Genomic DNA, 21795 nt, shown 5'->3' with positions numbered 1-21795 from the left:
CCACTGAAAGTAGTCCCTAATAAATGCACTATTTGCTCCTGTTTGAGTAGCATATGCCAAAAACTATTGTGCCCCTCTGATTTAGGAAATGACTAAGCCTTGTATAAAAATGGACACATTACCCAGAAGATAATGAATTTGAAATTCAGTAATTACGTGACAGTTATTAATCCCAGTAATACTGTCAGGTAATTGTTTACAATTGAGAACTTCAATAAGCAATAAGCAAAACTAGCTACAGAAGAATGAAAACATTTAAAGCATCCATCTCTTACAGCTGTAGTAACACTGCAGTAATACTCATACATACAGTCAGTTCAACTCATTAAAAAGGGGATATGTGCAGTTTTCTTTGTTTGTGGTTTCGCTTCCTAACAAACCATCCCAAATGGTTGCAAGGACACACAGCTGCACAAACATTTAGCAACCAAGTTTCCAAATTATGACTGAACTTCTACACTTTGTACAATATATGTTAAAAGGGCAACATCTCCAACAGAGTTCTTTCTATATTGATTTAAATCTACTCAAATTAAAGCTGAGACTTGGCCCTTTTACATAGCAACCATTACTTTAATTCAAATCTAATATGCTGAAGCACAGAGTCTGAGGAAGAAAACTGTCCAAATACTGACTGACTGGACTGTAAACACATTAGGTAGCTAATTTCTTTTGCTCTTTAGTTCATTAATAAAATAATTTCAATAATAATATTCTTATCAATTATTAATATTTAATGTACTGTATATGAGTAATAGATAATGACATTTTTCAAATAACTTGCCCACAATGTTTGTTAATGTTTTTATATACTTACAGTAAGTCTGACATGGGCAGATGTTTCAAATGCAACTGAATGAGAATATTCTCTTGTTGTTTCTCTGATTCTGACAATCATCTGCATCAATGGGTGTCATGTGGCAAAATTTTGCCTAAAGGCAGCTAGCCAATAATTTGGGGGGGGGGGGGGGGCATTGTATCATGGCACTCTTAGTCTGACAGAACATCACCATCATGCCTGCACACAGTTCTGTTGTGGATTCTAATTGCTTGGCCTGCTGACAAAAACATTTTTGATAAAAAGTTGATCTACAAACTGGTAATAGAAATCCTTTTCTAATTTTGACCTGTTTAAATGTTACCTGCTGGTAGTTGACAGCAATGTGTGCATTGCCACTAAATCTGTAACTAATTGACTAGTACAATTTACAATTATATATGTTAAGTGCTGGTGGGCTGAGTACAGGCTGGGTTTGGGTCTTAGTGTGAAGCCACAGACATGTCTGTATTCTTCATAATGAAGGAATATATCACCCAGTGCAAGATCATGTTTGATATTACAGTAAAACATGTCAAGTATTTGCCAGATTATTGGCACACAAAAGCATACATAAAAAAGTATTTCTCTCTCAGTCACTTCCACAAAGACACACAGACACACAGACACACACACACACACACACACACACACACACACACACACACACACACACACAGTGCAGTAAGTTGAGGAATGTTCTGGCGTGTTTTGTTTGGTTGAAGGTTAAAGCAGCAGAAAGAATATAAAAAGGAAAGTGAAAAGTATAAATTGAATGTTTCTCTGCTTTCAGAATCCTCAACAATTGCACAAGGACAGCGGAGAGGACGGACGAGAAGAAACATCTTTCTCCCTCTCTCGTTCTGTCTCTCCCTCTCTCTATCAGTGTTTCTATGGAGACAAGGGGAGAGGGTGGGACAGGTGGAGGCGTTGCCATGGGGACAGACAGGGTGTGCGTGCGTGCATGTGTGTGTATGCATGTGAATGAGTGTGTGTGTGAGTGTGCACATTACCCTGCTCGACCAGGGTCTGCGCCGTGCGCGTTGCCTCCTGAAGCTTTCTGTACTTCTCTGGCCGCTCTCTTTCTATCGCCTGTGGCAAAGAGAAAGAGAGCCAGAGGGAGACACAGTGATGGGGCAGAGAGAGAGAAGGGAAGTTAAAGGATAAGACACTGACATAGAGAAGCAGAAAGACAAAAAGAACCACAGGCAGACAGCAGGAGGAATATTATTTACTACAGAGAAAGATTAAAAACTTGAGAAAAGAAAATCAATGTCCCATTCAATACAGAATGACTTCCAAACAATAAGAGGTCCTCTCATTTTCATCAAGCCCTGATCTCATTCTGCTGTGACATTTCAGACAACCTGAGCATGTTTAGTCAGTATTCGAACAAACAAAAAGGTTAAAGGAAAGGGTAATTGATCATCTTGAAGCCAAATATTGGAAAGTTTTAATATTCTAGCAGAGTAAGGTTTATATTAAAATGAATAGTTTGACATTTTGGGAAATCTGCTTATTTGTTTCCTGCCGAGTTAGATGAGAAGATCTGTGATATCTGAGCATTTATCCCAGACTACATAGGTTTTTCTTATTGATATTTTTCAGGATAACAGATGTCATAATAGCTCATAACATTCAACTGCTTACTCTTTTTTAATGCTGAACACACAGACAGCATCCTTAAGCAACACAAAGGGGAATATAACAGAAGTGAGTCCACACACAGACATTTGTCACCATTAAATAACCCGGGCAGCATGCAGTCATTCAATATATCTGAATCTGTCAATTCATTGTACAAGGTGCCAGTACAAATTTAGTCAGATATTACTTCTATTACAGTGTTCCTGTTAGAATTATACCTAGATTTAATACACACTAACCTGTGCATTCTGTATATTCTACTGCAAGGTCAGTGTGCTGTAGTGATTCCAGTTCAGATAAGCCTTGTATTCCAGTCATCTTTACTCTTTTAAACTCTTGGTTTGTGTTTAATCAATATTTCTCAGTGATCTAATTACATCCTATAACCTCGATTTCCTCCTTACTGACACCAGTTTTTTTTTAGAATCCTCTCACTTGTATTTCATTCAGTTTTGGTTCTTTTAACAGTTTTGAAATCTTAACTTTTAAAATTGTTTGTATGAACCGAATATCTCCCACATACTCATTTTGTAGTCTGGCAAATTGCCCTCCTCATTTTGCAATTATTACTGACATCGCTGGTTCAATGAAATGTGTGCATCAACCCTTGACTTTTCCGCTTCATACACTTCCAGGGTTGTTCCAACTATTAACCCCTTGGATCAATGACAGCAAAAAAGGCAATATGGGCAAGCCGAACATAGTTGGAAAACAATCTAAACTGGAAGTTCACTGCCGTCATATCAAGGAGTTATCAATTAAACTGAAGCAAATTCAAGCCATTAAATTTAAAGCCATCTCTTCCTCCAATTCCACCCCATCCACTAATGACTGTGAAAACTTTTCTATTTCATTGGGAAGATCGATGGTCTGAGGTCCCCATGACTGTTTTACCAAACACCAAGTCACATTATTTTACTGTCTGAATGTGCTTCTATTTCCCTGCAGTTCCTCTTAAACACTGTAACTGATGTGTCCCTCCTCCAGTGCCTGTGATACAGTTCCCAAAAAACTTCTACAATTCATCCTTCCTGTCTTAGGTCTCAGTCTGCTCTTTGTTATCAACTACTCTAAACTTGAGGAAAAAGTATTCAGAACACCCTACCAGACTGTGTATATTTTGCAGAAAAGCGGTGACTGTGGCCCCAAGTAGTAATTACAGTTTAGTCTTTGAATTTCCCTTCACTTCCCAAGATTCCCTTGAGTCAGTTGCTTTAAAGACATCAACGTTACTTAACTGACAGCGAGTGAACAGCTGGACATGGCGCAGGTAATCAACCTGTCACAACAAACATGCCTCCTGGTGAAGTGGGGCATGTTACTTTTGACATGCTACAACATAGTGTAACAGTGGTGGAAGCCAAAGAGTCACAGCAATCTATCTTCCAACACTGTTTGCTTACATTAGTTAATATTAGTTGGTAAGCTATTGGTCATATGACACTAAACTAGGGCTGTAGCCACAAAACCTGAGAGAGGTTAGCATGGGAAAACAGATAGCCTGGCTCACTTCAAAGTAAAAAAAATATGCCTACCAGCACCCCTAAAGCTCACTAATGAACATGTTATATCTGTTTGTTTAATCCACAAATGCACCGCATCTTGTAAAATGTGTATTTCCCACATCAAGCAGGATGTCTGACAGATATTAGCACAGATTGTACTCCATGAGCTGACGTTTTGACAACAAAGTGCCTTCTTAAGAGCCTGTTCCTCTAAAGACACATTTTTCACTAAATGTCAGCTCATGGAAAACAGTCTTCATTATAATCTGTGACTCTAAAGTACCGGTAGTCGTTTGCAACCTTTTAGGCGTATCACGACTCTTTAAAACAAATCTAAATCTACAATTTGGGACGTGACTAAAGAGTATTTTTCCCTTTCAGTTTGTTCTATTTGAAGGATTTATAAAGGGGTGAAAACAGACCGTATTTTGCAAAAGGCTACATCTTGAAAGATGTCAAAAAAAAAGAAAACAACTATTTTGCACCAGAGAAATATTCATGTTTTTCTTGTGCCATTCATCATCTTGTGACCACTTCAGATCTCTCTTGGAACAACTTGTGGGTTTCTGACCCCATGTTGAAAAGCACTCCTGCATCCTCTTCAAGTCACTATACTTTCTGCCTTAACGTTTATCAGTAAGTCTTGTGCAGTAAATGCCTTCCTTTTGGTTTGAGCACATATTCTACATAATAGTATATACTTTGTTGGTGCTTACATTACATTATGTAAATGAAAAAATCCTCTATAACAAAAGGATTTACTATTTTTAAACTATATATATGCGTATGAGAGAGAGAGAGAGAGAGTGTGTGTGTGTGTGTGTGTGTGTGTGTGTGTGTGTGTGTGTGTGTGTGTTGTGAGAATGTTATATTAAAAATGAATCAAATATACAAATATAATAGAGCTGACTGATAATTGTTTCACTGAGAGCAATGGATGCTGGAGACTGTTTCAAACTGAGAATGATTAAGACTTCTATGATAGACAGTTACAATACCTTTTGTGTGTAAATAAGATAGAATCCTAGTTCATTTTTCATCCTGATATGATGTTTTTAGGCTGTTTTCTTATATAAGATGCTACATAGAGCAGAGCTGACAGCAAAGAAGCAACTTCTAACCAAGATCAGAGGAGATTTTGAAGAATCTGTCTACCTGAAATTTGTCACTTTGCACCTATTACCAACGCAAATGCATCATTTGTAATGCCAGTAGTTAAATTTGATATCTTGTCCACAAACAGTGCTTTAAAGCTTCATACATTGCTTATGAAAGATTGCAGTGGATTTGTGTTTAACTCATTTACTATGGATAATTTGTTAGCTCATTTGTAATCCGTTACACCCGTTTCTGCTGTGCCTTATCTAAATCTTTGAATTGCTTATTTATATGCAACCATGCATCAGTGCTTCAGGAGCCATTTGTAAGCATTATCTAACACAAGTGTTTCTATATGAGTGGGTATATATTAATTGTTGGCTGCCTCTAATTTATCAATTTGTGTCAAGAACAAGAGCTCATTTAAAGTATGTGTAATATAGAGAGTGCATTATTACCGTGTTTGAATTTCATATTAAAGGGGATGTACTGTATCACGCACATTTCCAGACAACCTCAGAGTTAGTACATGACTCCATTCACTCAGCCATGAAAGAGTCCCTCAAATAACCCACACTAAATTACAGATATAACATGTTAATTAGTGAATTAACCATAAGTAGGTTTTGCTTCTTTTGGACAGAGCCTCTGTAGCAGTTTCCATGTGCAGTGTATATGCTCACCTAAGCCAACCAGCTGTTGGCTGTAGCGTCATACTTAATGTACAATTATGAGCGTGGTATCAATCTTCTCATCTAACTCTCAGCTAAAAAGGAGATCAGTGTTGTTTTCCTGATGTTGAGCAACATGTCCTCCTTTATCCCACATGGAAAAACCTGTTTGTTACGCTACACCAGGTTGTTTCCGTGTTTTATCATTTGCTGTGCAAATAAGCAGATTGTTGCTGATGCAGTATGTCATTTTCCTGTATGTTCTCTCATGTACAGGTCAAATTCACTCAGTTCATGTTCACTGGTAGCTGCTATATGTAATAGTTTAAAAAAAGTTTGAAAACTCTGCAGTCATTATGGACACTTTGCTGCATCTCATTCTTTTAGTGAGCTGCATCAGCGTTGTCCTGTATGCATAATCACAGTTCAGAGCATCCTCACAGCTATGATTGCTATATGGACAGTAAAATTCATTCGTGACCCAGCTATGCGATGGAACCTTGTTATTTCAGCATCACAGGTCTCCACAGATTAAGCTCTGCGGGGTGTCAGAGAGTGTTTTTACCTGCACTTTGTCATGCAGCTCCTGAATGCTGCCTTCCTTGCGTGACACAGAGAACTCAGGGCTCTGTAGGAGGGCCTCACCACGAGTCATGTAGCTGTGGACCTCTGTGAAGTCCACGTCAAATCTGAACACACACACACACACACACACACACACACACACACACACACACACACACACACACACACACACACACACACACACATATATAAATATACACTTGGCAATATTACCAACTAAAGATAGTTGTTGCTGCAGTTTTCCATAAAAACTGCATTTTCAAGATTGCATCCTATTGTTCCTCCTCACTATAAATGATTTCATTTGGAGATTGAATTGTATTTCACTTCAGCAGATAACATTCAAAGTCACACTTGTAATTGTGAATGTCAGTGTAAATTTGTTTGGTGGTTACATTTATTACATTTTGATATTTATTTTATAAGCAGTCTGTGACTAAATTCACAACTGGGCTTGGACGTGATTGGCTCCGCTCATTAAACAAGGCCTCAGCTCCATCCAATCAGGCTGATTTGGAAGTCAAGTTTTGGTTAGATGAGCCAAACTGTCTGCCAATCAGGACTCAGGACTGTGAGGCATTGAGTTGTCATTTGAAACATTATCATATCCCTTTAACTAGAGCACACTTATTCACAAAATCTAATGAGTGAACACAATATGGGAACTTTCAATTAAATGAATGTGCTGCTACCTACAGTAACACATCAGATATACACTTTTAAGATGGTCTATGTAATGACTAAAGTCTGATGTCACAGCAGTGGTGGAAAAAGTATTCAGATCTCTTACTTCAATAAAACAGCAAGACCGTAATGTAAAATTTCCCCAAAATGCAGCACTGTAAAGACAGCACAAGGTAATAAATGAAGATGACTCAAATATACATCTTGATCATCCACTCCTCTTTCATCCAAATATTAGCAGCTGTTTGGAGTAAAATTAAATGAATAGGTAAAAGAGGGGGGACAAAGATTTTGAAAAATGAGGGGTCGTGAATGTAGTGGAGTAAAATGTACAATTTTTCCACCTAAATGTATTGGAGTAAAAATATGAAAGAGCATAAAATGCCAGTTTTCAAGTAAATTACAATGATGTTAAATTACACACAAGTACAATATTGAGTGGATTTAGTTTCCACCACTGCATAACAAATATAATTCTAAGGTTGCTTGATTCAGCACTCACTACAAGCTACTAGATTGTCCGAAATTCCTACTTCACTACTACGAAAGGTTCAACTTCAAGATGGCTTCTATTATCATGATCATCACAGATGCTCATCAGCATCTGCAATGTTTCATCACCTACCTGCCGAGATAAGACAGCAGAAAGGGGTGCATGTAACTGAACGTTTCACATAAATTAGAACATTTTTAAACTTTTGATGCCATAATACGGATTCAAAATAAATCTATATACAGTATAGCAACACAAACTCACCTTTTCCTGAGTTCAGAATCCACAACCACCTGTCTCTTCTTCTGTGGTGGTGGCGACTCTCTGGGCTGGCGCATAGCTGATACTTTCTCCCTTGTTGTCACCTTGGTAACGGTCGCAGTGACAGAGTGGGTCAGCTCGGACTGCTGGGCCACACTGACAGCCGATGAGAGCTGAATGTGCGCACACACACACACACACACACACACACACACACACACACACACACACACACACACACACACACACACACATTTTTTTTAAACTTAGACAAACTGTACATAGCAGCAGGCGCAATATCGGTTTAAAAGGATCCGTCAAAATCATACAGATCCCAAATCACCACTTAACACGCTCTCACATCTGCTTGAGTGCCTGCACACACACCCACACACACGCACACACACATACACAAACACAGACACACACTCACAGTGCAACAGTGTCCTTGAGAGGTGATGAGTCAAGGTTCTGTTACATTTATCTTACATTATCACGACAAAAATGAAAGCAAGGATTTCTGTGAGGTTTAAACAACACTACAGATGTGTTTGTGAGTGTGAAGTCAAACAGCTGTGAGATGTTTAAGTAGCAATTTGGGATTTCTGTGACTCTCATAGATTGTAAATGCAGAGATGGAGAGAAATTAGAGCAAAAAAATACTGATTACTAAACGCCTCTATTAATTATAATAGACATACATTAATGAAAGTGTGTGCTTATTGTAGTAATACTGAGCATTGTTCACTCTGGCTGTGTTTCTGTGTGTGTGTGTGTGTGTGTGTGTGTGTGTGCGCAGGTCTGTTTCAGCAGTCTAATGACAGTTAAGCAGCTAGTACAACTACTGGGATAGCCTTGCTACCATGGAAACGTGTGTGCATGAATATGTGCACAGCTGAAGTAGGTAGATTGTGCATGCCCGCAGAGGTCAATCTGCTAATTATCTGACTGATTATAATAGACACGTAATTGAGAGAGAGAGAGAGAGAGAGAGAGAGAGAGAGAGAGAGAGAGAGAGAGAGAGAGAGAGAGAGAGAGAGAGAGAGAGAGAGAAGCCTGATTATAGATTCTGTCTTCACCTGCAGAGTATTGTTATGTGTATATGTGTGCATGCACAGTACATTCACATGCAGAATACAGTATTTTATTGTGTGACTCCAAAACTTTTGGTTTCCAAATGAAGATGCAGTTTATGTAGTTTTCTAACAAACAGCTCACAAGTTTTAAGTTTAATTGTTTACATAAAGATTTGAGAAAACATTACCCAAACAGGAAGAAATACTGCATTTGTTGGGGACTATTTTCAGCAGCGGATTAATCCACATATATCTGTTCATCAGCAGTTTGCTTTTATTTTTTATTGTACAACATTAATAACGTTTCATTACATTTTTACGTTAACTAACTTATCTAAGAAATAAGCAAAACACTTCTGATCAACTATTAAACACAATCAAATGCCACAATGCCTCATATGTGTTTAACTCTTCCCCAACACACCTAAAATATAAGGTAATGGGTCATTAATTGGCTGACTCTTACCACATGCTGTATATTTGCATCACTTACAGTAATATCAGCCGCTACATGAGAGTCAGTGGTGGCTTTATTCAACCAAATAATGCAAGTATTGGTTATTAGTATAACAGACTTTTAAAAGTTGGGTGCTTGAAATGAATTATAATCCCCTTCTTTTTGGCGCCCTGGCAACTGCCTAGTTCAACTGTGCCTAGAGAAGATCCTGCCAAGCTACAGTAGTAGGTACCCACCTGCCTTTTTGGGCTTCAAGGTTACTGTAGTATAGTTAAGTGGCACTCCTATCCTGAATTGAACCTCTCTGTCCCAGCCTGTAAATTTGTTGTGGGAAGTGGACTACATTATGTACTTCCTGTGGAAGCACTTCAGGGAATAAATGTCCAGTTCACTAACCTGTAATGTAAATAATAGTAGTAACAATTGACCCGGTGCTCAGTCCAAAAAATCCCCTGACGGCAGGATCAGATTAACATGCACTGCACTATTTTTTATCATTATTTTATATTATTTTATTCAAATACCACAGAGGCACTTTGTTTTAATCTCATTACTTTTTAGTGAGCATGTCATGTTTTAAAAGCACAACTGTGACAAGAGAGAGACAGAGATAAAAACGTGAAGGCTACAGAGATTGTGCAGTCTCAGAGGATGATGAGAGAACAGTGGGGGGGGGGGGGGGGGGGGCGACACTGAGAGACAAGTGGTGATTGAAGAGTTATAATTGTGTGACAATGCTGATTGAAAATGCTCTGTCATGGCTGTATGTTTGCTCAGGAAGCAGCAAAGACAGAGAAGGGCTGCACTCACAACAGTGCAGACTCCACCCTCGCCTCCTCCATATTCACCACTCGTGTGCAACATGAACTTCTATAGGTGCTCAATGACCCCTGTCACACAGCCAATGCATTTCCTCCTCTCTGTCCCTCAGGCCAAAGACTTAAAGCAACCAGGACATCAGGATTTAAAATAGACAGGAGTCATTTGTACCAGAACGAACCAGTTTGATAAATCAGCACGGAGCACATGTTTTAGTTAAGAGAGAATCTGGCAGTAGAAGAATATGAGCAACAACTCGCCTACTGAAGAGGTGCTGTGTTTTAATTTTCTTTGTCTGCATTCAAAACACCAATTTTGCCTTTAATCCAAACTTTCCCAGAGCTGCTTTCCTTTAATCAGTGTTTTATTAATCTTGGTCACTGTGTTAAGACTCCCTGCTGGTTTTCATTCTAACACCTAATCACAAACTGATAAAGAGCTGGGAGTAAATGAAATGAACTGCAGTCAGTGAGCTGGCAGGACACACAAAAAACCCTACTTTCATTTATGAAGAGAAAACTTGATCTGAGCTGACAAAACTACTGAGCAAAGTTGTTATAATTAGCTTAAAGCTATAAAGCTTTTTCTCCTGAATAACATGGTTGATTCACTGCTATTGTCATAATGCTTCTGTTGTGGTGGGATATAGTTTTCCCCCCTAAAGAGGGTGTTGAGTGTCTGAAAGATGTTTTCAACTAAACTGAAAAAACTGAAATTCTTATGATTGAATCATCCAACTACGGCCACAAATGCAGCCCTCACTTGCTCTACTGTCCACAGCTGTATGTGTGTTGTACCTGGGAGCTGCTCATCTCCAGACTCTGGATCAATCGGTCCCAGCGCTGGGCAAAGCTGTCCAGTCTGGCCTCCAGTTTGCTGGCCACCTCCTTGTTTTTGACACTGGACAGCAGGTCCTGACTCATGGAGCACAACTTGTCCATGGTGGGACGCTTCATCTCCAGGTCTGCCTTCACGGCCTGACAGAGCGTACACACACACGTAAATGTTTAGATTTTGGTGAATACATTTTAAATCACTGCATTTTGTGTGTGTGAGTTATAACACAGTTAGTCCATATACATGTCTTTGTTTTACAGTTGTTTTGCAGGGAGACTCACAGCAAGACGGCGGAGGCAGGCCACCATCTCTGCCTGGTCCTTAAGGTTGGAGGTCTTGATGGAGCTAACTAGCTCCTCCTTCTGAGTCAGCCAGGAGTCAAATAAGCACTGTGAGGAGTGCACAGAAGAGCAGAGAAAAGAGAAATGGAAAGATGAAGGTAAAGGAGAGGGAAGATAAGGAGAGGAGAGGAGAGGAGAGGAGAGGAGAGGAGAGGAGAGGAGAGGAGAGGAGAGGAGAGAGGAGAGGAGAGGAGAGGAGAGGAATCCATAGAAATCCAAAGAGAAAATAATGATGTATGAAGACACAGGAAGGATGGATGAGAGGAAGAGAAGGGAAATGAGGAGAGAGGATTAGAGAGGAATGTTATCATGTGGAAGGCGGTGCACTTGAGTCCATTGTCTCCTGTTGGTACAGACAGCTCTTGAATGCAGTATCCTCCTCAGGCCGCTGAAACACAGCCTATTGTCTGTGACAGCATCTCTCCCTCTCCCAAGGATTACAACACACACTATGAATATTTCTGTTATCAGTGTGAGGACAGTTCATTTTCATCCAGAGCCTGGGGTGGCACTTGAACAAGCATTTAGCCAGAGAACAAGGGAAAATTGAATTCAATGTATTTCCTGATGTTCTGAATAATTAAACAAATTCAATTTGGGTTTTGGTTCTTATGGATGTCTCGAAGCCATCGCAGCCAATGATCCCTCATTTTAAAACAGAGTGTAGAGGTTATTTCATGATAAATTTGTGCCCATTTGTGTAACTCAGTAGTCATGCTTCATTTAATGGGACCTCTGAAGCCCCAAGTCCCACATTTAGGGCACATTAGACAAAGATGCAGTGTTAATATACATAATATACAGTGTGCACACAGACTTTAAGTTGTAATACTTCAGCACACAAAAAATGAATTAACTAGACGTTATTATAGTGCTATTAAATAAAAACTTACATTAAGTTTGAGCAGCCTCTTAACTATGTTGTTTTAGAATGTCAATAATTTGTCTTAATAAAGCAATATTTTGCTCTAAATGGCAATTATATTTTGGTATAAATACCAAAAAATCTATGTTGATAAGTCCTTAAATAGAGTCAACGTTGGAGCATTAAAATGTCTTCTATTTATTAAATCCAGCAGTAAACAAAAGGGTGACTGTGACCCAGAGGGCGGCATTGCAAATCTGGCTTGGGATTTTAATTAAGGCTGATCAGTTAATCGTGTATGATCCCATATTGTGATTTTTAGCTTCCTCAATTATTAATCATATAACATGAGCAAATCGGATATCATGACACATTTAATTTCCTTTACAAAGACTGCTGTTGCTAAAAATATCAACTGCAAAGATGCTGATAAAAGACAGAAAAATAAGAGTGATTTAGAATATGAACGTCATCACAAAGACAGTCCTAATAGAAATGTACATGTATGCTGCAGCCAGAGTTGTAGAGTCCTAACTGGTGTTTGGATGAAGATATATAATGCCTTTACTGCCTGTGTATAGTTACATATTCCTGCTGTTGTGATCCATATATGATTTGTATGAACTAGGGAAAGCAATGTCTGTCAGTTGGTTGGCTCACTACTTTGGTCCACACTGAAATATCTAAGCAGCTAATTTGATGGATGGTGAAAAAATGTTGCACACATTTATGTTCCCCAAAGGATGAATTCTAATAACTTTGGTGATCTTCTGACATTTCCCACAGGGTAAAATTTATAATTTCTCGACAACTGAATAAATTGATGATCTTCATGAACTTTACTTACTGTTTTGTGCTACCTCGCCTCTCTTCACATACCCAGCATCCGTATTATGAAAAAGGTACGTCTAAATGTTCAAAAACAAAACTCTGGTCCAATTTACACCTGATATTGACATGTGATCTGTATCTGCACAATGACATCCGATCCATGAGCGTTTGCATACACTCTCTTCTTATTGATTGTACCCACATCGTGATCACATGTCCTTATACAAGCTCAGTGGAGTTAGTAGACTTGTCTACAAACATGGTTTGTTGAAGCTAACAAGAAGAGTTGGACTTTGGTGACCTTTCAACTTGCTGGATGGAATTTGATTTTCTTCAGGCAGCACAGATTGCATTCACACCTGGCTGGGCTGGGATTTGATCACAATGGGAACCAGATCAATGTTTGTTTTTCTTTAAAAATGAGCCATAAAACTTCACAGAGCTGCCAGCATGGCATCCTGTTGTCTCATTCTGCTTAAATTTAACAAAATGACATATTTAACTGTGTGATGTAGAGTAGATAAACAGCAGTGTTACATGCACATATTAATGAGTTGACTCATCAAACAATACTGACATAATATCATGTCTCAGCTTCAAATTTCCTCTTACTGCTTGCCTCCTTGCAGAATAGCAGACACAATCTGGATGAACTAATCACATTATTCATGCAGCAAACACTGCTGTGATCCTGCATCAGCTTCACACACACACACACACACACACACATACATACACATACCTGTTCATTAGTGAAGTGCTGCCATTTCAGTAAAATCTCCTGAAGCAGAATCCAGCGTTCTTCCGTCCATCTACAAATGGCTGCCCAGCGGTCACCTAACACCTGCACACACACACACACACACACACACACACACACACACACACACACACACACACACACACACACACACACATATAGATCATCTATTAATGTCTATATTAGTACAAAAATTCCTTTTGAACTATTTCCCCTGAGGGATTGAAACATTTTCAGCACGTTGCCTCAAAGGCTAATGGATTCACATTTTCACTTGCCAGTTTAATTCTTTTAGCTGCCAAAAACTGCAGTTTGATTCTGGTTCCTCTGTCTCCCAGAGGGAAGGAGCTCATCATGATTGTGGAAGGCCATGAAATCCAGAGATGATAGGAACACAATATACCTCTAAAATACTGTCTGAGTGATTAGAGACCATTGACAGTACAAATAACATATGAACAATGAATGATCTGCACTGTCATTGTAATAACATGCAGGAAAAATAACTGTACTCTACATCACTTTTAGGAATCATAATCATAATCAAAGGAAAGGAGAGAGTTGTTTAAATGATTTGGATCCATATTTTCTGATTGGTATTTGCAAATAATATTCCAGTTATCTTTAACTATTTAGGTCTACTGTATGACCAAATATACTTATCTTAATTTATGTGAGTTGAATTCCCCCTCTTTGAAAATTCCACAAAGTAATTTCAAGTTTCATAATTGTAATAATAAATAATAAGACTCAAATTCAGACTGAAAATGATATTGTGTACTAATGACAATCTTTTCACCCTCATCTCTACTTTGTATCTATAGCTAATTAGCAAATGTTAGCATGCTAATAGGCTAGACTAAGAGGGTAAACATTGTAAACCTTATACAAGACCTGATAAAACATCAGTATGTTAACACTGTCATTGCGAACATGTTAGCATGCTAACATTATCAATTAGCTCAGTACAGCCTCACAGAGCTGCTAGTATGGCTTCACTATCTTGTACAGAATGGATTCTTTCATGTTTTATCCAAATTTGTGACTTTGTGGAAATAAATAAATAAAAATGTTTTTTTAAGTTTTGAAAAATAGTAAAACATTATGATATTGTTATATAATACTATTTTCAGTGGCAATTAAATTTTAACATTGAGATTAAATTTCACAGTTGGATGTCTGGCTGCCTATAAAATTAAAATCCTTAGGCCTTTCTTCACTTCCATACTAATGACTTCAATCTTAATCAACACGTTTTTTATTACTCTATAAAATAGACATATTTGTGATGATACTGTAATTATTTTACTTGTACCAGCCTAAAGATTGGAAGACAGTATGTACATTAAAGCATGTGAGAGCACTGATAAACACACACACACACACACACACACACACACACACACACACACACACACACACACAGGCTGTGAGCTGTAAAAGTTTATTTTTCGTGACTCCATTGTATCGGCGTATTGGCAGCTAGCTGTTAGCTGAGTGAAATGGGAGAGACACTCTTCCGTTCCATTTAACCAGCAAAGACAAAACCCTCAGTGTGTCCACTGAACAAAGTCATCAGAGTGACAGAGAGGCACAGAAGAGGGAGGGTGCTGCGTGGGTGGGTGGGGGTGGGGGGGGGGGGGGGTGGAGGAAATGAAAAGACAATGAGATGCAGAAAAGTGAGAGACAGGCGAGTGGGTGAAGACAGACATGGAGAGAGAGGCTCAGCAGGTTAATCTTAAGATGAACGGCCTGTAATTAATCAAGTGACAGTTCAACAGCGGGGAGAAACCAGGGAAGGCACCTTATATTTGCATTTTTACATTCCAGCACACAGTGTTCCCTCTCATCTATTTATCTCTCTTATCTTCTATTTAGTAATAAACTGCACTGCAGGAAACGCACCAGCAAAACCTCCATTTGTTAAAAAGAAAGTCAAACAAGAACTTGCATTTGGTTTCTAATGTAATGTTATTAAGTGTGATTAGACTTCATAATCAATGTGTGTTCTGCATTGTAATTGCTTAATATGGCATGGTGAATAATTCAAGATACTTGCAGCTGCATTGAGTCATCAATATATTTGTGCAAATTACTTTTTTGTGGGAGTTTCTGGCTATAGTTTGGGAGGAGAGATTCTCATTTTCAGCTAATCAGCTTTCAGTGCAGAGGAGCTTACTTTTATCCACAGCTCTTCAAACCTTTTCTCCCTTAGGAAATGCGCATCTAATTACCCAAATTTCTTCATTTCCTGTTCGTGTGTGTTGCCAGCTATGGTTGAATCTACCTCAGCGTGCTCATGCTCAACTTTCCCCAAAATAACAGATTGAATTTCCCAAAGATTGATTCACCATGACTTCCCCTTTTCTCCTCGCATCAACGTTTTCCAGCGGGTCAGCTCTCCATCACAGCTCACATCATATCCGACCCAATCCTGACACTTCAGCACAACCTCCATCTGTAGTCACGGCTGTGCTCTCAGATTGCCGTTAAAATATGCTCTATTTAATGTTCTGTTTATTCAAGGCTGGATTAAGCTGTAAGGCAGCTCTGGGCAAAAATTTGCACGTGATGTACCCTGTAGCCTCCAAAGACCCATTATTTATAACATTATGCCAGCATTACTTGAAGTTGTATGTGTATTATTTATCTGCTGGTCATTTAAATATACAAAACTTTATTTCAGGGCACTTCACACAGTTTAAGGACCAGCCATTAGTATTAGATTCGGTAATAATGCAGGACCTGATGTAATCTTTTCCATTCCATAACCTATTTTGGAGCAAAACTCAAATGACCCAAATGAAATATAGAAGTGAAAATGACTGGAGCTCCTGAACCACACTGACTATATGCATTAATAAAGTCTTACCAGACAGGACACCTCCTTAAGTTTCACCTGAAATTGTCAGAAACATTGGAGGTCATACAAAAAAAGAGCAGAAGTCGGTAAAAATAGAAAAATGCTGTCTGCCTAAAATAGAAAATAACTTCTGTGTCTGTCTGTAGAGGTAATATGGGGACAGTGAGCTAAATACCAGTGAATACCTGTCTCATATTTGAAGATGATAACACACAGTATGACAGTTCTACAGTGTTTTATTCATGAATGGCAGTTCCAGGCGGATTTCCAAAAATGACATTTGGAGCTAAATGAATAAGTAAAGCTAAATTCTTAATATAACAATCTTGCAAGTAGCTCTCCAGAGCGAGGTCAGAGGTCAGAGGGCTTGTCAAGAAGCTTTAGTGCTACAGCTGCTGGTCTACTTGTTTATTCAACGTCCTTTTATCAACAGCTTGCCAAAACAACTGAATCCTGGGCAGCGGCAGTGTGACAGTGCTTCAACACGGCTCAGCTCGGGCTGCAATTAAGGCCAGTGTCTGAGAAAGTTGTGGAAAGCGGCGGCTGCTGTTTTAATAGATTTCAGCTTTATTCTTTGCAGTGTTTGGGAGTTAACAAGGGGAACTAAGGCCCATACATCAGAGGTTAAGACAAGCGTAGAGAATTAACCGCACAAACAGGCAGCAAAGTCTGGCTCCTCGCTGGAGTCTGTGTGATGATAACTCATGGAGTAAACAAAATCAGCAGTAAGCTACAACACACACACACGCAAGCAAGCAGAGGCACATCTCGCCAGAAAGGTCTAATTACTGCACAACACCAAAGACAAAGCTATCTGCTGTTAAATCTATTTTCCCTGAGAAGCGGCTCCAGAGTTTGCCGAGCCCACCCCCACTGAGAGAGCCAATGAGTGAGGGAGACTCCAGATACTTCCCCAGTAAATGAACTGCATTTATATATGCGCCTTTCTACTCTTCTGACCACTCATTCACACACACACAGACTCGCACTCACACTCACAACGGGAGCAATTTACGGTTCAGTAACTTTCCCAAAGACACTTCAACATGAGGACTGGAGGAGCTGGTGATCATACTACTGATCTTCAGATTATTCAGCGCCCCGCTCTACCTCCTGAGCCAAAGCTCTCCCCAAAGTGTGCCCACAATGTTATCATGTGTAACACAGATTTGAGTGTGTATGTGACGGTGTGTGTATATGTGTGTGCCATCACCTGAAGTTTGCCCTCCAAGGCAGCGGTGGCGCTGTCTCCGCTGTTCTCGTCCACCACCACCACCATGTGGGTTAGAGAGTTCACCCTGACCTGCTCCAGCTCCAGGTCCTCCTGCAGGAGCTGCAACACACACACAAACACATACATAAGTAAAATATATATACATACCAGACTTCTGATGATGGGGAGTTAATGACTGGCTGAATGTGGCTGGAAGCTAAAAATAGTTGGTTTTCTGGAAGATCACAGGAGTTCAGAGCGTTGCAATGTTTTAACTATGTTCCTTTAATACCGGGTGGCAAACACAACGTTGGCTGTTAGGATGAAATAAAGACAGCAGCCTCCACAGGCACCAGTCCTGAAAGCTATGAGTGGTAACTAACAATTATTTCCTTATACATTCCTGAAGAAACCTCATTCAAACTTCAAATCGCTGAACTCATTTGAGATGTCTGTGCTTCGTCTTCCATTCTTTTTTAAAATATTAAACTTTTTATACCTGTTAAAATGAATGTATGAGCATTCTGCCCATTTTCAGCTCCTCTTAATCTCCTTAATCTCATCATTACTCCCTTCAGCTTAAACCTTTAAACCAGTCTCCAGCCTTTCCACATCGATTTAGTTCTACATTTTCATGCATTTCATAGTTTTTGAGTGATTGCAGTGCAAGTTTTATGCGCTCGTCTGGCCTTTTCACATTTTTACATGGTTGTGAATTGCTCAGTGTTTAAACCTGCAGTGGCTCAATATTTCGCTCTCCAACACCTCACACACTTCAAACTAAATGTGTGATTTGATACACAGACACATTCGTCCACCCTCACATACAGTAATGTTACATTTTAAGTGTCAACCTTCCAAACAAGCCTCACATTTTACACTTCACCTCTCTCAGGTCTCAGTTCTTCTTCTCTAAATAAATAAAACATCTGCTTTACCAGCGGCTTTCAGTTCTTACATTTCAGCTGACACTTCAACTGATATTTGACTGATTCTTTCATTTTATACATTTGAACTGGACTTTATTTCTTTCAGTTCAGTTCTATTTGACATTTTGACTCCTTTAACTGCTTGAACTTAAGCAGAAACCCTTTCAGCTTCATGTTTTAACTACAAATTACCAGCAGCAAGAACATACAAAATTTCCTCAGAAAGGTTGGCCTTTTCCAGTATTAATTATTGATTATTATGATGATTATTTATTTTATTAATTTCATTGTTTCATCTTTAACCTTGTAAGACCCAGATATAGAAAAAAGCAACATTTTTTTTGACCGCTCAGATTTTTCTTTCCCAACTTTCTACATTTTAGTACGTTTTTAGGGAAATGTTGTAATATTGCAACGTTGGGCCTAGTTGGGGGCAGAATTTCTGTATTTGTACTCAGATATACAGAACATTTAAGCATTCATTTTAAGGGTTGATTGCTTACTCAGCCCCATAACAGTATATATCATGAGTAATAATCACACAACAATCATAGTTTTATAAATAAGCAGTTATTAATACAAATACTGGAAGAAATTGTATTTACAAAACTTTTTTCTTTTTGCCACTTCTTAGCCATGTTCACTTTCAATGTGGTTTGAATGAAGGTTGTGCAAAAAAAGGAAATGAGCTCAACGGGAAGTTAGAGTACAGGTAGAATGACTTCATGGCCAGATGACCAGACCTATAAACACTTCTTCTATTCAATAGCATTGTGAGGACAAACAACAGGACCCATTAACTATGTAAATGTGGTCTTGAGAAAAAAAACATTTGCAGACCTTTTTTTTAAATAGTTAAAAGTGATGTTGTAATTCTGTAACAGTGGGCCTTACAGGGTTAAGATTTTGGAAAAAACTTACTTACATACATTTAGATTGTCATAAATCAGAGAAATGTAGTAGAACCATCCAATTTGACAATCTGGAAACAGACGTTAAGTGTTTTTCTTGATTCATTGATTAATCTGTCTTTAATAATAGCATAACACCGCAGGAAAAAGCTAAACATACTGGTAGTCGTCTTTGTCGGCTGATTAATTGACCAATCAACTAATCATTTCTGCTCCAGTCTGCAGCTCTAAAATATCTAATAGCTCAAGATTAATGACATACTGTATAAAATACCTATATAAAAATTTCAAGATGTGGTTCAGAGCAGGGAGGAGAAAAGCTGACTCAGTTCATTGTAATTCAGTGTAAAGTAACTGTTCATGATGGATTGTGTGCGACAAGCAACACATGGAAAAAATTTAATTAAAGTTCCTCCCCTTTCTGATTTTCTAAGGGCACAATAAACGCCTCTGTAAGCTGAATTAAAAGAAACACTTGAACAAACTTTTGTCTGAATGGCCGTAAACACAACTAAGAGCAGCATCTAATTAATATTTTTTCATTGAGAAACTCTCAACTCTAACTCTCTTCCATTTTTCAATCTGTGTACACAAAGATTAAAACGAGAACTTTGTGGCCTTGGACTAACAATAGTAAATCTCAAACCACTACAGACATGAATGTGGGTGGGGGGTGGTGGTGGTGGTGGTGGTGGGGGGGGGGGGGGGGGTTAAATAATAACATGAGAGAGTGGTCATGTTGTTTAAACCCCCCAAACCTGGCAGCAGGATTCAATTTCCAAAGGTTCTCTGAGAGCTTCCACTTTCTCAAAACCATTTTCCACTGCTTTCAATCCCAGTCAAAATGAAGCCCTGGTGTGCAGCAGAGGAATTGGTTGCAAAAGCAAGAATATGTTTTGTGTCTTTGGTAAACCTGCCATTTCAAAGCAAGTCTCACTCTTTGGGTAAAATTATACAGCAGCATGATTGGTGGTGATTTAGCCAACCAGAAATAATTTTTGCATTATAGAATTTCCTTCCTTTCAAGTGACAGAAATCCCAAACACAAACATAACTGAACCAACTGTCAACACAACCCAATCATCTGCGCTCCCAAACTGAACCCAAGTGTTTACCGGTGAATTTAATTTTAGCAGCTTCTTTGTGGTGAAGTTGGCTAATTGTTGTTTCCGCTCAGCTGGAGACTGTGCAGACTTGTTGTATTGCATCCAGTCTGGCAGAGTTTCCTACTGTGAGAAGATCAAGCATGAGTTTGATAAGTGTCTAAACTGCCGGATAATTTGATATGAAGATGTGTGAGACTGCCAGACACACTGATGGAGTTAACATAGAAGTACAGAGCTTCACACTGCTGAACACACTGCAGTCTATTGTATCGACATTGAGACTGAAGTTCATTCTTGATCTTGGAAAAAACTGCTGTCAAAACGATCTTACCAAGATCCACTCAGTTGATATTCTGGAGCTTTTGATTGTATTACATGATCTTCCTCAGAAGGTGGAGTTGCCAAGTTGTAATAGAATGGTAGATGTTCAGTTTTCCATTTTTTCTGAGTGCTTTAAAGTTTTCACTTCATATGAGGAGATTGATACCACTCTGATGTCAGTAAGCTAAACATGAAGCTACAAATCAATACTGTCAAACTGCATTTGAGGAAGCAAATTAGTTTACCTTTCTCTAAACTCATATCCCAAACAGTGATAGGAATATAATTTCTTAACATGTTGGATCAGTGTGCATGAGGCGATAGTAAGAGAGATACTGACAGTCGTAGAGTTTACGGAGTGGTGTCTTTTTTTAGTCTTTCCAAATACAAAAACAGGAGAGCAAAAGTGTATGGAATGGATTTAAAAAACATTACCTACAGTAGTAACTCAGAGTTATTTCCAAGGCCAAGTAGCATATCCTTAACAACAGTGACTACATTAGTTTGTGGTCACATGTTTTGTTTATGACTGACACCACTATGTGGAAGTTAGTCCTGAATGCTACTATATCAGAGTTTGGGGAATATTAGTAGTTATTTATTGGATTTGGGGAAGTTTACACTCCAGCTACCCCAGTCAAACTTGTTTAAAGTTAAATTTGTCAAATACATTTGCCAAAATATTGGTTAGTCCTTCTCCCAAAA

The 21795-nt window shown here is 38.8% G+C and overlaps 1 protein-coding gene across 4 annotated transcripts in view; it reads right to left on the bottom strand.

Annotated features, from left to right (window-relative positions):
* Positions 1–21795, bottom strand: part of dmd (dystrophin) — a 208415-nt gene that overhangs the window by 152726 nt on the left and 33894 nt on the right. For 3 of the 4 annotated variants that reach the window (XM_053314365.1, XM_053314368.1, XM_053314367.1), the window contains exons 10-16: positions 17824–17943; positions 13730–13831; positions 11232–11339; positions 10911–11090; positions 7765–7934; positions 6304–6427; positions 1831–1909 (exon numbers count right to left, since the gene is read on the bottom strand). In XM_053314365.1, coding sequence (XP_053170340.1) covers positions 1831–1909; positions 6304–6427; positions 7765–7934; positions 10911–11090; positions 11232–11339; positions 13730–13831; positions 17824–17943 — 883 coding nt within the window. Of the gene's footprint in view, positions 1–1825; positions 1910–6303; positions 6428–7764; positions 7935–10910; positions 11091–11231; positions 11340–13729; positions 13832–17823; positions 17944–21795 lie in introns of all 4 variants that reach the window. The other variant, XM_053314366.1, reaches the window with a different exon arrangement.

Source organism: Scomber japonicus, chromosome 24 (genome assembly GCF_027409825.1).
Source record: "Scomber japonicus isolate fScoJap1 chromosome 24, fScoJap1.pri, whole genome shotgun sequence".
Lineage (NCBI taxonomy): Eukaryota > Metazoa > Chordata > Actinopteri > Scombriformes > Scombridae > Scomber > Scomber japonicus.
Note: the sequence above shows the minus strand (reverse complement) of the source record. Positions and strands in the feature narration are given on the sequence as shown.